The sequence below is a fragment of the Microtus ochrogaster genome, chromosome 8 (genome assembly GCF_000317375.1).
Source record: "Microtus ochrogaster isolate Prairie Vole_2 chromosome 8, MicOch1.0, whole genome shotgun sequence".
NCBI lineage: Eukaryota > Metazoa > Chordata > Mammalia > Rodentia > Cricetidae > Microtus > Microtus ochrogaster.
The window spans coordinates 33,155,556-33,172,050 of NC_022015.1; the positions used below are offsets into that span (position 1 = coordinate 33,155,556).

At 47.3% G+C, this 16,495-nt stretch overlaps 1 protein-coding gene across 1 annotated transcript; it reads left to right on the forward strand.

Annotated features, from left to right (window-relative positions):
* Positions 1-1,677: 1,677 nt before the first annotated feature.
* On the forward strand, positions 1,678-16,187 carry LOC101985880 (scavenger receptor cysteine-rich domain-containing protein SCART1-like). Its single transcript, XM_005351467.1, has 13 exons — positions 1,678-1,738; positions 2,063-2,389; positions 2,999-3,310; positions 8,385-8,699; positions 11,146-11,451; positions 11,593-11,910; positions 12,015-12,329; positions 12,407-12,721; positions 12,995-13,060; positions 13,138-13,452; positions 13,689-13,712; positions 15,367-15,507; positions 16,006-16,187. The coding sequence occupies exons 1-13, from the start codon at positions 1,678-1,680 to the stop codon at positions 16,185-16,187; spliced, it is 2,997 nt and encodes a 998-aa protein (XP_005351524.1).
* The last annotated feature ends 308 nt before the right edge of the window (positions 16,188-16,495 follow it).

Sequence of the window (16,495 nt, forward strand, 5' to 3'; positions counted from 1 at the left end):
CAAAGCCTCAAAGTAAGTGGTCCTTGCTCTTTCTCGGGGTTCTTATGACGTGTGCACACAATCCTTTGGCAGCTGATTCCTATGGCAATCATTGCTAGTTCTTTCCAGAAACTGCTGTGATTCTGCCTTGGCCTTTCTTCTGTGTTCTGGGCCTTTCTTCTCTTCCTAACCTGGAACATTGGTTTGCATTTGAAGCCAAGGGTTTTGGGTTTCCCACTCGCCCTTCTTTTTCTTTGGAGGAGGGGCTGACTCCTAATATGGCCTGGTGTTGACCTTCTTGCAGCCTCTAGGCATGGCCTTTCCAAGCTCAGTGGCCTGTTGATACATCCGAAGCTTTAGAATTTGTCTGTCTACCATGTCTTTTGTCCAGCACACACTGGAATATGAATGGTGGCCAACGCAATCCAATATTTTCAGATCACTTGTGGTCATATTTATTCAGAATCCCATCCTTCATGGCCAGAGTATTCTTGGACTACAATTCTCATGAGACCCACCCATGGCCACACTCTGTCTGTATCTTCCCACTAATGACCCCTGTGTGCAATCTTCTCACTGAATGAGAACTCTATGAAAAAGACATCTACTCTCCTCTCTCACACAACCTGTCTGGGAAGTGTGTTTCCTGGTGTCCTCTCCCTGTGCCCTGTGAACCAGCTTGCACGTTTGTGTTAGTATCTGTTGTCTTATAAGCATGGGCCCGCATGAAGTCCTGGCAGAGCTTGGCTTCTTCTGGCATTCAGTTATAACATCGACCCTCAGATCGTGTTACAGCAGAGAACAGAACCTTTCGTGTTGTGAGAGAATGAACTGCCATGGGGCCTGGTTCATAGAGGTTCTTCCAAGAGTGTTGGCCCCAATTTTCCTGGACTATTAAGCACTGTTAAACGTGACGTTAGGACAATGGCATGTAGGATGGGAGTTGGTGACCAGGATATGATAGCTCAGACAAAAGCCTGAGGTTTTGCTGATTCCCAGTTAGAAGAGGGTTGTCCTCTTGTCTGTCTCCACATGGCTGGGTCCTGTCTCCTTCCTGGGAGTGGACATCCACTTTACTTCTCTTGCCTGTCTCCCTCCTCAGACTTCTCAATCTTTCCCACCCAGAAGCTCCACAAACCTCCTGAGCACCTTGTTGGCGGTGGCCCCAGCTTCTTTCATGCAGTTGGCAAGTTTACAAATAACCTTTTTTGTTAGCTGGATGTGTAGGCATTTCTGTGACCTCTGGGGGAGTGAACTTGTAGGGGCCCTCAGAGAAGCTCCCAGAGAGGGAGAAAAATGTGACATGATGAAAGTCTATTTACTAATGATTAACCAACCTTGGAAAGATCCCAGTCCTTGTCCAGATCTTCTATTTGAGGGAGGGAAAGATACTTACTGTCTTGCTTGACCCCAGTTTCATGAGGCACAGCCATTGAGAACTTGCTGGGAGTTACCTTCTACCTGGGGTTACGCTGGGTACCAGCTGCAGGAAGCACACTACTGGTGTGGCACAGTGAGAGAAAGCCTTCGTTGGGTTACAGATGGCAGCTCTGACGTAGGGGAGGCTCCCAGGGTGATTACAGGCTCTGGCTCTAGAACAGCATCACTGTAGATTAGAGCCCGCCTTTTGCCTGGAGGCAGAACAAGCACCGCTATGAGACTATCAGTTTGGGGAGCTGACCCTGCCTGAGATCCAGAATGGCAGGATCCTCTCTGGCTCTGTTTCCCCTATTGCTGTCCTGCTGGACCCTCCCTACTGGTGAGTGGACACTGCTGTTTACCACTTGTCAGGGACGCAGGTGTGTAAAATATTGGCAACGGAGGTCAGCGGTAGCATAGTTCTGGTGATGTCTGATGCCTTATTTCTTTGCGTTAGTCTCTGCTAGTTTCTGTTTTGCTAAAACAGCCATCTTGATTCTGTGATGATTCTGTGCTAATTCAGAATATTCATAGTGAGGGAATCTAAAAAAGGAGGGAGTAACTGGTAGACAGTGATGATGAGTGAGTTTTCTAGTCAAGGAGAACTTGGAATGAAATCCCCACCCAGTATTTTCTCCATCTGACTCACGTCTTATCCCGGAAGGACTGACTGGGGAGGATGCCCTGAATCTCATAGATGGTACAGACCAATGTGATGGCCGTCTGCAAGTGGAGCATGGCGGGCATCAAGGCCTCGTGTGTGCTGACCACTGGGGCATGCAGGAAGCTTCTGCGACCTGCAGACAGCTTGGCTGCGGTCACGCACGCTCTACCTACCAGTATATTCTGAGGCCTGAAGAGATGAAGGCACCCTGGCTGTATGGTACCAACTGTAGCGGTGAGGAGGCCACCCTCTGGAATTGTTCTCTAGGGACCTGGGGGCCCCTCAGTGACTGCAAGTGCCAGTGTGTGGTGTCAATTAACTGCGCAGGTGAGTCAGACAGGGGCTACTCAAATTCCTAGTCTCCCCTGGGCTCCTTTCCCGCCTTGGAGCTAGAGGCACTGAGGTAAGTGTCCAGGCGAGGAGGGGTGTGGTCAGGTGGGAGCCTCTTGCCCCCAGAGAGTCCCATGGTGAGAGACCATGAGGGAAGCTTACCTTCTCTGTTCTAAAGAAAACCAGTTCTCACTCTCCTTGTTCCCCTTCTCAGTAATTTTTTTCCTGTATTTTTTTTTTTAAGTCAGCCATTGGCTCTGAATATCACGGATGTGCCTAGATTACCTCAGGGAACACCTCTGGGTCCCTGTACACTGTCACTGCAGCAGACACAACTTAAGTCAGGGGGACAGGACAGGTTGTGAGGAACGAGCCCTGTCTCAAGCTCTCCTGTGAGTTACCACCTCTCCCGTGCATGCCCTGTCTGCGATAGTATTCTGGGAGGATGGGCTCTGTTTGCCTGTTCTTCTGGGGTAGCAGTAAAAGTTAGCAACAGCACCAGGGCTCCTGTGCACTTGCTTCAAACTAAAAATGCTAGTCTGCAGACCCTGATCATGCTCTCTTGGCAGTGGCTTCTAGGAGTGGGTTTTTCTCCTGTGCCACCAGGTGCAAGCTTTCAGCAAGTCATACTGGCCGGAGGTGCCAGTCCGTGTGCTGGGTCTCCTGAGTTGTTGAGTGGGTCTGTCCCCATCCTGAAGTGCGACCTGCAGAAGGAAGAGGCAAGTGTCCTGTGCAGAGAACTGGCGTGTGGCACCGCTCTGCAGTGGTCCAGAGCTCACCAAGGAGCAGGGGCTGGAAGTCAAGACCAGAAGTTCGTGTCTTGCCAAGGCACGGAGCCTAACACTTCCTTCTGCAAGATCAATGTGAACTTTGCGGAGCAGTGTGACCTTGTATCTTACACCCAGGTGGTGTGCGCAGGTAGGAATGCCCTATGATGAGTGTGTCAGTGTGGAGAGTGGGTGTCTCCATATGAGGAAATAGCATCAGGCATCAGCCCCACAGTACAAGGTCAACGGAATCTTAGTTACGTCATGGTCGACACCATTCCACACCGCTACCAGGAGCCATTGAGAGATCCCTCTGGGAGCAAATCTGTTGTTGGTGCTACTCTGCCCAGGATTTCTTTCCAGTTTGGACCTTGGAGCTGATGAACTCTGAATCTCCTTGGTATCTATTGTAATGTTCTCTTTTTCATCTCTAATTTTATTAATTTGGATTTTCTTTTATTTCATATAGTTAATTTTGCCCAAGGTTTGTTAATCTTACTTTTTTTCTCAAAGAATCAACTTTTCATTTCATTCATTATTTCTGATGTTTATTTGTTTGCTTGTTTGTTTCTATTTCATTAATTTCGACCCTAAGTTTGGCTATTTCTTCCCATCTATTCTTTTTTGTGTGTTATTTCTTCTTGTTTTCCACAGCTTTCAGGTGTGTCACTAAGTTACAACATGCTCTCTCTCCAGTTTTTTAGTGTGGACACTAAGGGCCATGAACTTGCCTTCCTTGTGTTCTATAGGTTTGAGTATGTTGTGTTTTCGCTTTTATTCAATTCTAAAATTCTCTTATTGATTTTTATCTTGACCCATTTTTTTTTCATTCATCAGTGAGTTGCTCAATTTCCATGAGTTTGTGTACTTTTTTTGCTTCTATTGTTGCTGATATTTAAGTCATGATTCATAATGGTCAGATAGGATACAAAGTTTTATTTCAATTTTATAATATCCCTTGAGACTTGCTTTGTGCCCTAGAATGTAGTAAGTTTTGGAGAAAGGCCAATGAGCTGCTGAAAAGAAAATATATTCTTTTGTGCTGGGGCGAAATGTTCTGTATATGTTGTCAGGCCCAAAGAAAACTCCAATCTCCCGAACTCCAAAAGGCAACCCAAATATCCAGAAATGGGCTCAACTTGAACTATTGGAGGATTTCTGGTGGTTAGATAAAAGCCAGCATTCCTCTGGAACTTACAAAGTTGTATTCTGTCTACCAAAAGAAGTCATTCTCCTTTCCTCAGGCAAAATGGGCATATGGCTCTCCAGTTAACATATACCAAGGTACCCACCAGGTAATCAAGGTCCATGCTGGCCTCCAGGCCCCCTCAGTCCCTACTCACAAGTGTTTGCTGTACATTTCAAAGCTCCCACATCAGTCTCTGGCCAGTTTCTTTCCGCAGTCACTCTTTCTTACAGCCCACCTCTTCTGACTCGTCTCTCTGTGCTCTGCCCCTGCCATTGTCACTGTTTTCTCTGTTGTCTACCCCCTGCTACTCTCCCTCCTCTTGAGAATAGCCCTGGCTATGTCCAGTCTACCTTCTCTCTCTGCTGTGGCCTCTCCCGGATTCTTCTGACTGTTCTCTCTCTCACATCTGCAATAAAGCCTTCCCATACCATGGAGCGATTGCATCATTAGTTTACCCAGATGTCTATTAGGTACACTTTTATGAAATTGTTTAACTCTAGCATTTCTCTGTTCAGGATTTGTTTGGATGACCTGCCTATTGGTGAGAGTTGGTTATTGAAATCACCCCGTTTCAATGTGTGGGCGTCAATATGTGATTTTAGTTGTGGTACTGTTTCTTTTGTGAACTTGGGTTCCTTTTTTATTTTGTGTGTATAAATATTTAGAGTTGTAATGTTCTCTGGGTGGATGTTTTTCTTTAATGAGTGCTTTATGTTCTTCCCTAGCTCTTCTATTTAGTTTTCCTTTTTTTTTTTAAAAAAAGATTTAACACTTTCTTTGACCAAGGTGTCCATATCTATCTATCTTTGAGACCTGAAATTCTCTTTTCACATCTTGAACTCCATTGGTGAGGCTTCCCTTTGAAGTTTTTGTTTGGTTTCCTAAATTTTTAAGTCTCAATTTTATTTAAGTTTGGGGTTTCTTTAGTGAGTTTATTTTCACTTCCTTGTCTTGAACTCTTTTCATTATTTCACTCAACTGTTTTTTTTTTGTGTGTGTGTGTGTTTTCATGGCCTTCATTCAGGAATTTATTCATAACCTCTCAAAGGTCCTTGGACATATTTGCAGTTGCTACTTGAAGTTCCTGTCATATGCTTCAGCTATATTGTATTTTTCTTGGCTTACTTTAATGCAGTAACTGGCCTCCTTGGAAGCATGACGTTTCTTGCTCATGTTTGAATTTCTGTGCTGGGGTAGAGGCATCTGGAGTTGATGAATGAGTTGATTCTAGGGTTTGTTTTCTGGTTTTGTCTCCATTGGTGTGTGCTCCATTCATTGGTTCTTGCTGCTCCTTCTGGATCTTAGGAAAGTGTAGCGACTGCAGGTCCCTTGGCAGAGAGGGCGTCTTCAGGTCAGGTGGTGCTGAGAGAAGTCTGGAGGGGCCTTTCGGGAAGAGCGAGGGGGATCCTGCCCACACAGCTGTGAGGACCCCAGGGGGTTGGTAGTGTGGTTAGAGGAGTGGATCCTGCAGGTGGGCTGCAGGACAATGGATGTATCTGGGAAGACAGTGACTGTCGAATTAGAGGACCTAGGGACTCTACCAAGAATTGGAGTTTCTACTGAACGGAGTTCAGTTGCGAGGATGGGAACCTGAGAGCCAGATGCCAAAGTGTCTTAGGGTTGCTATTGCTGTGATAAAACACCACGGCCAAAAGTAACTTGGGAAGAGAAGGCTTTCTTTCACTCACAGTTCCATATAACAGTTTATTATCAATAGCAGTTCCTATTCAAGCAGGGTCAGGAACCTGGAAGCAGGAATTGATACAGAGGCGGTGGAGAGGTGTTGCTTACTGGCTTGCTCCCAGTGGCTGGCTCAGCCTGCTTTATTATAGAAACCAGGGCTATCAGCCCAGGGATGGCCCCACCCACAACGACCTGGGCCCTCCCACATCAATCAATAATTAAGAAAATGCTCACCAGGCTTGCCACAGCCAAATCTTATGGAGGCATTTCCTCAGCTGAAACCTTTCTCTTTGAGGACTCTAGCTTGTGTCAAGTTGATGTAAAACTAGCGAGCACAGTGAGAATGAAGAGATGGTAACGGAGAACTAGAAGAGAGGTGAGAATTGCCTGCCTGACCCTAAGGCTAATTATTTTATTGGCACACACCCTAGTATTCTTTGTAATTTTTTTAAAAGAATTTTATGTATGAGTTCTGTGTTTATATAATTCTTTCCCTTCCTTTCTATTCATCATGTCCCTTCCACTCTTTCTCAAACTCCTGATTTCCTATTTCCTAATTATAATTGTTAAATATATGCATATCAGTTTATAACCACACTAGAGATCATTAGTGTTGCTCATGTGTTCAGGGCTGATTCTTGGGACTGGCTGGCCTAACAGGAGTCTAGTTTCTGTTGAGAACTGATTCTCTCTCTCCCATCAACCAACAAGTGCCTGTAGTTCTTGTTCTATGGGTGAAGCCCAAGAGAATTTCCCCATCCATGGTGGCATGTCAGTTGGTGTTGTCACTTTTAGGTATTCTTTCGGTAGTCATATTTTTGTGATCTCTTGGGTACAGCTTCTATGTCATTTATAGAAGATACTATCTTGCAGCTCTATCCTGGTCTTCTTAATAGTTTTACTAAGAAACCTTAAATTTTTATTAGTTTCTGCTGCAGCTTATGCAGAAAGTTCTGGATATACCTTTTTATTTGCTGAGACCTGTCAGCACCATTGAAGTTCATTATCTACTCCCTGTACACAAACGAATCAGTTCAAAAGAAGGAAATGGAGATCATTGCATACTCCACTTCTTAGAATCAAACGTGTGAAACCAAATGGTGTGGATTTATTGAGAGATTTCTTTGCAGAAAACCAGACGCAAACTCACAGGACAAAGTTCATCAGTGTGTATTGCGTTTCCTCCTGACATTCAATTGTTCATAATGCCTCACCATTAAGTAGACATATGTGCCATGTTGGAAATGGTGGCGTCATATCTACTTACTCAGTTGGTCATTAGTTTTTATACTAACCTCATTGTATGGACTTTCTTGTGTGGCTACCTGGTAGGCAGGGATGTTTCCATAGGGAGTTATGCATCCCTGATGGCTATACATAGGACAAGTATTCAGATTTGGAGATGAAATTGCTAAGTCTGTCTGTTAATGCTATACTGATCTTAGAAGTGCTCAGGTGTTCAGACAGAGTTTCTGTTTGAGGCAGAGAAAGGTTCTTGCTGTCCTGCGTGGTTCTGGACTTAATAGCTGCAGCCTCTGTGACCTTGTTAGGTGGAGGATCCTTGACCTTCTCATATCTGGAGCTGTTTTGCTCTGACTGCTGGAGGCATCAGACTGATGGTGCTGTCCGGGCCCTGGCACAGTGGATGAGTTCCTGCTATGAGTGACGGATGAGTGCCCTGATGTGGGGCAGACACTCAGGGTGCTTATGGTCTCAGGCCCCAGGGCACTGTCACTCTAAATTAGAGTGATATGAGTCTAAATAGGAGGCAGAGACACCGGTATCTTCCAACCAATGTAACAGGTAGTGTACAGAGGTAGGGATGCTCCACCCTGAGCATTTTAGTCTAGATGTTGGATATCTCGAGATGAACAAAGGAGATTTATCTATCTGTCTCCAAGCACAGAGTCAATAGAATTCTCTCCATTGAAGAGTTTGTCACCATTACTACTGAGGTGATTCAGGGTGGTCCAGGGACGTCCTTGGATAGTGTTGTTGCACTGTGTGTTCTTCCCATAGCTCATGTCTAGTCTGCACTCTGGGTTTGAGGAGCTATTGGGGTAGAGCCCATTTGCCTTGCTTGTGATGACATGGGGCCCATGTCTCTCTAGAAGCAAAAATACTAGGAGAATATTTATGGTCAAAATCTGTGTGGGTTCCAGTTTCCAAGTGAGGTATGAGGGGCAGTTTCAACATCCTTGTGTAGACCCTCAGAAGTTGCCTTGTGGGCCACTGTCCCTGTCCTCCTATACCATTCCTCACTGGGGGACTGGGTGGCAGGCATCACTTCACCCCAGTGACCTGCAGGAACCCTGCCTTGACCTCACTTGCTTCATTTAGTGTTTGTCTTCAGGTCACGTGGAAGCCCGGCTGCTGGGTGGCACACACCCCTGTGAAGGACGCCTGGAGGTTCTTCGAGGACTTACCTGGGGCTCTGTCTGCTATGATGACCTGGACCTGCCCATGGCCCACGTGGTTTGTCAGGAGCTGGGGTGTGGCACTGCTGTATCCATACTCGAGAGTTCCCAATTTGGCCATGGATCAGGGCCAGTGTGGACAGAGGCCTTTCGCTGTGTGGGCAATGAATCACTGCTGTTCCATTGCCAGAGGGAGCCTGGACACCAGTGTGGCCATGATCGAGATGCTGTATTAACCTGCTCAGGGGAAAGTGAGTCCGTTCACAACCTAGAAGGGTGTTGGGTTGTGTTAGCAGGATCCGTGATCTGAGTGATGGACTGTGATGACCATGGATGGATAGCTGTGGGTGGGTGCTCAGGGCTTGTGTTCTCTCCTGTCCTAGAATCTCCATGGTCTCTTTTGCACGTTTCTCTCCTCTCATGTGTCTGCTTTCCTTTTTCACCTTTGGGGAAATGACTGCACAGCTCTGTCACAGATCTCAGAACAGGGGGTAGTTTGGGGGGAGTACTGACGGTTCCGCATATTCTCTATGGCAGGCCTTGGTAATACATGACTCTCAGCCCCGCCATGTGTGTTGTTTTCCTGGTGATGAGGCCCGTTTGTATACACAACTCAACTTTGCTTCATTTCAACCAGTTTTCTGCCTTGTCTTGTTCTTTGGTGTCACATCTAAAGCTTTACAAGTCCAAGGAGGTCTGCTCCCCTCAATGTAGGCCTTGTGCAATTTATCTTTTAAGATGTGTATTCTGTGTGTACTATGTGTAAAATATTTCCTGTGTTTAATTAACATGTACTTAGTGTCTGTATTTAAGGGGTGCAGTCTGACATGGAAATTCATGTTATAATGTGCACTGGTCAGGTCTAGGTAACTGGCATATCTGTCATCTCGGACATGACTTTTTTGTTGAGAACATTCAACACCTTATCCTCTAACTATTTTGAAATATTCCACAAGTTGTGGTCAGCCACATTAGAGAGCATTATAAGTCTGGTTGTTCCATGACACATTTAACCGTTCTCCCTCAACTCCCCAACCCTCCCTTCTTGGCTCTGGTAACCATATGTGATTCTGCCCTGTTGTTCTATCAGCATCTTCCTCATGAAGATGAGAACTTGTGTTTTGTGTCACCTGGTGACTGATTTATTTTGCTTAATGTCTTCTTTTCTGTGTATATTCCTCCAAATGGCAGAGTTCAGTCTTTTCAGTGGCGGAGATACCTACCATCTTGTTCATACACACTGTCTTAGAGTTTCTATTGCTATGATAGCATGACTATGGTAACTCCTATAGAGGAAAATATTTAACTGGGGGTGGCTTACAGCTTCAAAAGTTTAGTCCATTATCATGGTGGGACATGGCAGCATGCAGGCAGACATGGTGCTGGAGAAGGAGCTGAGAGTTCTATATCTTGATCCCCAGGCAACAAGAAGTGAACTGTGTCGTTGGGAGTAGCTTGAGCATAGGAGACCTCAAAACCTACCCCCACAGTGACACACTTCCTCCAACAAGATCATAGCTACATCAACAAGGCCACACCTCTGAATAGTGCCACTTCCTATGGGCAAGCATTCAAAGGCATGTGTCTATGGGGCCCATAGCTATTCACATTATCACACACCATGCTTTCCTTACCGAGTCACTCTTTAAGGGATACCTAGTCAACTCCATGTCCCACTGTGGATAGTGCTGAAATAAACACATAAGGGCCTTTGTCTCTTCCACATGCTCTTTTGAGTGCCTTTGGCTAGATGACCGGAAGTGGGATTATTGACCTGTGTGGCCATTCTATTCTTGGTTTTCCTAGGAAGCCTCATAGTGCATGTGTAGCTTTAGATACTGAATGAAATTCAGGATTTTTTTTTTAAAAACTGAGATTTGCTCTATCCTTTTCTTTTCAGTACGTTCTTTATAGACATGCTTATCTGCTTAGGGGTACCCCATAGATCTCCAGGGCACTGTTCATTTGGGATAATATCAGTGGGTCTATCATTATGTTCCTTGATTTTTCTGTTCTGCTCATGTCTACCCTTAAATCCTGCAGAAATATCCTTGGGCCACACAATTTTCTTTTTGGTCCATTTCATCATTCCTACAGGTTGTTGAGATTCAGTTTACAGAGGCATTGCACATAGTCCTCAGAGTTCTTTTCATGGTTTCATGGAGCAGATTAAAGACCGCGTGCTTAGGATTGTGTGGTATGTTGCTTTTGAACGTCTTTTCATAGGTAAAATGGTTATTGAGGCAACGCAGAGAGATTTCCTTTAGTGATCAGAAAAAAACTATTCTTCTCTTAGTCTGTAGGTTAATTCTCTGTTGTGTTACACTGTATCCAGGCTACTTAATTGCCTAGTGTTCATACCTGCTGTGTGTAGCCAACGTTGAAGGCATCATCACACTAGAGATGTCCCATATTCAATTTCAAGAAATTTGATGCTTCTAGTTTCCCTAGCATGATCCCTGAGATAGGAAGGTATTGGGGATGTGGGGGTTTGAGGAGGAGGGGATGGAGTTGTGTAGGGCCGGGGCTCAGGAGCTACTTAGCCTACCTTGAATAGCAGCACTCTGCAAAGATACTCTCCTGCTTAGTCTGTGTGTGCCCAGTTTGCACGTGTCCTGTGTGTAAGAGACTCACACTGAACATGGGTGTCCGCAGCTCTGGGATGTGGGAATTTCACTGATTCCAGCTCTCCCTTAGAGTTCCGGCTGGTCAATGGCAGCGGCCGCTGTGAGGGCCGTGTGGAGCTTCGGGTAAAGGAGAACTGGCTGCCCCTCTGTGCTGCCCACTGGGACTTAGCAGACGCCATGGTGCTCTGCCAACAGCTCAACTGTGGCCGTGCAGTGGCCATACCCCATGGAGGCCACTTTGGAAATGTGAGGGAACCTATCTGGACAGATGTGTTTCGCTGTTCAGGGACAGAGCCCCACTTGCTGAGCTGCCCAGCAAGCACGCTAGGGGCCCAGGCATGCACCGTGGAAAACCCAGCCTCCGTTATCTGCTCAGGTGAGTTCAGGCAGTCATGAGACTGTGAAGGAGAAGGTAAGCAGGACTGATGGACAGAGGCGGGAAAGGGTTGGGAGGATGAGGATAGGCGAGACTCTTCGATGCACTGGTCCTCTGCCCTTCAGAGTTTCTCTCTGTCAGGTCTCCAGGATGCCCTGCGGCTGAGGGATGGACAGAGCCAATGCGATGGACGAGTAGAAATCTTCCTGGATGGTGTGTGGGGGCGTGTGCTGGACAGCGCCTGGGACCTGCGTGATGCTGCTGTGGTGTGCCGACAGCTGGGATGCGGTGAGGCACAGCGAGCCTATGACGCTCCAGCACCAGGCCACAAGACAGTCCCTGTGGGGCTGAGCTTGGTGCGGTGCTTGGGCTCTGAGACCCACCTGACCCGGTGCAATGTGTCCGTGTCTCAGCTGGTGACTGCGGGGACTTTGCAGGATGCGGGAGTGGTATGCTCAGGTGAGTGTGAGTGTGGGGTGTCATCTCCTCCCCCTCCCCCACCCTGGGTTCCTGCTTTGCTCATGTAGTCCAGTGTGCCCTGACTGGGTCTCTCCTCTCTGCAGGGAGCTTGCGCATACGGTTGGCAGAGGGTAAGGGCCGCTGTGCTGGGCGTGTTGAAGTGTTCTATCAGGGCACATGGGGCACTGTATGCGATGATGCTTGGGACCTGCGCGATGCCCACGTCGTCTGCAGGCAGCTGGGCTGTGGCTATGCCCTCAGTGCCCCCGGGGCTGCCCATTTTGGAGCAGGTACTGGGCGCATCTGGATGGACGAACTGGACTGCCTGGGTGAGGAGGCTGCTCTCTGGGAGTGCCCGTCAGGAGGCTGGGGCCAACAGGACTGTGGGCACAAGGAGGACGCAGGCGTGGTCTGTTCAGGTGGGTGCTACAGGTCCAGCTTGACGCACCCCAGTCCTCCCCAACTCTGCCTGGCTGACTGGGCCCTCTGTCTGCAGAATTCACTGATATAAGGCTGCAGGAACACAGCCAGGCATGCACAGGACGCCTAGAAGTTTTCTACAATGGGACCTGGGGTGGCGTGTGCCAGTCCTTGAATGCTGCCTCCCCGAGGGTTCTGTGTGGACAAATGGGCTGTGGGTCCCAAGGGCAGCTGCTGGCCAGGCCAAGGAGCTCATCTACACTTGAGACTGTCTGGCTGAAGTCCATTCAGTGCAGAGACAAGCATGACAGGTCCTTGTGGCAATGCCCCTCGGAGCCCTGGAACAGGCATTCTTGCCCCAGTGGAGAGGAGGCTTGGCTGGTGTGTACAGGTGAGCTGTGTTGTGCGTTTCCAAGGGGGCTCACTGGGGCTCTGGGTGGGGTGTGGATCACAGAGACTCAGCTCAGGATCCTGTTGCTTCCTGTTTCTCGTAAAGACGGTTCAGAAGGGGAATAGTGTGTGGGATTCCCAGGCTTTGTGGCTCTCCTTTGAGACCTAGAGATTTTTTTTTCTCCCTCTAGTAATGGGGAGACAGCATGAGGGAAAGAAAGTAGTTCCTAGATTTTAGGTTCCTGAACTTATGACATTCTTAATTTCCACACAGAAAAGACTGAAGTTTCTCAGGATATGGGGCAGGCTCCCAATTGCTCATCAACACTTAACTGCCCAGGTAATTCTTCCTCCACAAGTCTCCTAAGAACTCATCAGCCGGAAAGCATCATGCACTGATTGTTGACCCTTTTCCAGAGGAAGGTGCGCTTCGCGTGTTTGGGGGTGAGGATGGATGCTCTGGACGAGTAGAATTCTGGCATGCAGGTTCTTGGGGCACAGTGTGCGATGACTCCTGGGACCTGGCAGATGCAGAAGTTGTGTGCCGGCAGCTGGGCTGTGGTCCGGCCATTGCTGCCTTGCATAATGCTGCCTTTGGGCCTGGTTCAGGGCCTGTATGGCTAGATGAAGTGGGTTGCCGAGGCACTGAGACATCTCTGGGAGCCTGCCAGGCGGAACCGTGGGGCTACGGAGACTGCTCCCACAAGGAGGATGCTGGCGTACGCTGCCTAGGTGAGTGAGGAAGAGAAAGATTGATATTTTTGGCTATTTTCTACCCTTATTATGCTCAGACAAATCCTTGAGCACAGGACCCCAACATTTAGGGTACCATTGGTGCTCCAGGGACAGATTGCCACCCTCCGTCCTATATAGCTCATGCTGACCTGGTGGCTGCCACCCACAAAGTATGGGCCCATCTGTGTTGTTGAAGGTGGTTGGTAATTCCCCAATCTGCATTTCTTTTGCAGACATCTCTGGGATTGTGGCTTCAGGTAAGTGACTCTTTGTTAATCCTTCCCTCCGCTCATCCATCATTACCTGGGCAGCCTGCAAAGGCACCCTTTCTTGACCTTTCTTGAGAACCGCCGAGACCACATGCCATGGGCACACTTTGTGTCAGATATAAATCTGTGGGGATGATCTCCCAGTCTGTGATGGAGACTGCTCATCTCTCCTGTGCCTGCTGGATGGGAAAACATGGGGGACCAAACTCCTGGTCATAAGCAGCCCCTTCTAGGAGCCTTTAACTTACAGACTATGTGGTTTTGTCAGAGTAGGCTGTATCCTACTGGACAGCATGTCCATACCAGAGCAGAGGGAAAGACAATGAGAACCCCCACATGAACTTTCTCCTTTTCTCAACCTACGACTGAACACTTGGGTCCTCTTTCCTGGGGCATCTTGCCCTGTTAACACAGATGATCTTTTCTTTTTATTGTTTACTGAGCTATATATTTTTCTCCACTCCCTCCTTCCTCCCCTACCCCCTTCTATCTTCTCCTATGATCCTCACACTCCCAATTTACTCAGGAGATCTTGTCTTTTTCTATTTCGTGTGTAGATTAGGTCCATGTGTGTCTTTGGGTCCTCGTTGTTGTCTAGGTTCCCTGGGTTTGTGAACTGCAGGCTGGTTTTCTTTGTTTTATGCCTAAAAGCCACTTATGAGTGAGTACATATTACATTTATCTTTCTGGGTCTGGGTTACCTCACTCAATATGATGTTTTCTAGATGCATCCATTTGCCTGCAAAATTCAAGATGTCACTATTTTTTTTTCCTGCGGTGTAGTACTCCATTGTGTAAACGTACCATATTTTCTTTATTCATACTTTGGTCGAGGGACATTTAGGTTGTTTCCAGGTTCTGGCTATGACAAATAATGCTGTTATGAACATAGCTGAGGACATTGGGTATATACTCAAAAGTGGTATTGCTGGGTCTTAAGGTAGGTTGTTTCCTAATTTTCTGAGAAATTGCCATACTGATTTTCAAATTGACTGAACCGGTTTGCACTCCCACCAGCAATGGAGAAGTGTTCCCCTTACCCCACATCCTCTCCAGCATAAGCTGTCATCAGTGTTCTTGATCTTGGCCATTCTTACAGGTATAAGATGGAATCTCAGAGTTGTTTTGCTTTGCATTTCCCTGATGGCTAAAAATGTTGAGTATTTCCTAAAGTGTCTTTCATCCATTTTAGATTATTCTGTTGAGAGTTCTCTGTTTAAGTCTGTACCCCATTTTTCATTGGATTATCTATTCTTTTGATGTCTAATCTCCTGAGTTCTTGGTATATTTTGAAGACCAGCCCTCTGTCTGGTGTGGGGTTGGTGAAGCTCTTTTCCCATTCTGTAGGCAGCTGTTATGTCTTGTTGACCATGTCCTTTGCTTTACAGAAGCTTCTCAGTTTCAGGAGGTCCCACTTATTATTTGTTCCTCTAACTGTCTGTGCTACTGGGGTTCTATTTAAGAAGTGGTTATACATGATGATTTTACATGAGCAGCTACCTGCTAATGTAACACTGACGCCAAGCTGTCCTGGGTTGCTCACGGGGAGGTTGATGTCCTCCAGCCCGAGCATCAGCTTGTCCCAGGGGGTCCAGGTACATAGTACACACTTTTACTCATTACCTGTTTCTGTGCTCCATAGACAATTCTTCGGCTTCTCTACCACCTGTTCCCGAGGTCTGGACCCTGCCTGAGATTGCCAGCCTGGTCCTCAGCTGCCTCCTGGGCATAGTTTTTCTGGTCCTGGCTGCTCGGTGGTGTCACAGCAGAGCCATCAGCATGGGTAAGGAACAAGCTGGTAATGTGTCCCAAAGGCAGTGGAACAGAATTGTAGGGGAAGCGTTGTGAGACTCCAGCTACCACACACCCTCTCTGTTCTAATTGTTGTCCTGAATGCTGGCAAATCTCCATGATAGCCAATGCTGAGTTAATATTGGGAGATTCCTGGATTATTATGGTCTGGAGGATTCTGGGTTTGTCCACTGATGCTGAGGACATCCTGTAGGTACACAATGGACTCCATTGCCTCACCCACCATTGCTTGTGCTGTCCTGACTGAGATCTTTCACAGATGAGCTATGGACCTTACACTTACATGTCCTACACCAGACCTTTGAGCATTGTGTATCCTGAGCAATAGAGATCTCATTGAGGGCACCGGCAATCAGGGGCTTCTCCCTGTATCTGGGTTCTCAGTATGCACAAGAGCCACAGGAACCAGAGAGGGTAGCTGAGCTTTTATCTGTGCTTCTTTTGGAAAGTTCTGGTATGATCTCTGCAGGTTCGGGAGCAATGGGGCAGCTGTCCTCAGATGCTATCTATGAATACATTGAAACAGTCCCTATGGAGGAAGGAGCAGAGGAGTCAGCAGCATCCCAGGGCCTGGTGCAGGATGAGGATTATGATGATGCAGAGGAGCCCGAGAACAGCCCTGCGGAAGATGTGGAGGCTGGGTACCATTGAGCTGGACTAGTGTGTACCTCCCTGTTCCCTGAGTTCCAGTGCACCCTTCCTCATAAAGTGGTTCTACTATGGCCTGAGGATCAAATGGGTGGCTCTCCCTTTAAATACAGATAGAGCTGTTTGTTGCCTGAATGCTGACGCTGATGCTGAAGCCGAAATAGAAAACTGTGATGGTCCCTATCGTCAACAGATGATCTGGTCATAAACCTGTCCAAACTGTAGTATCCTCCTCAGAGACTATAGCCTTCCCCGTCCCCATTTACCAAACTGTTGTCATTAAACTGCTTTCTACTTAGAACTAATTGTCT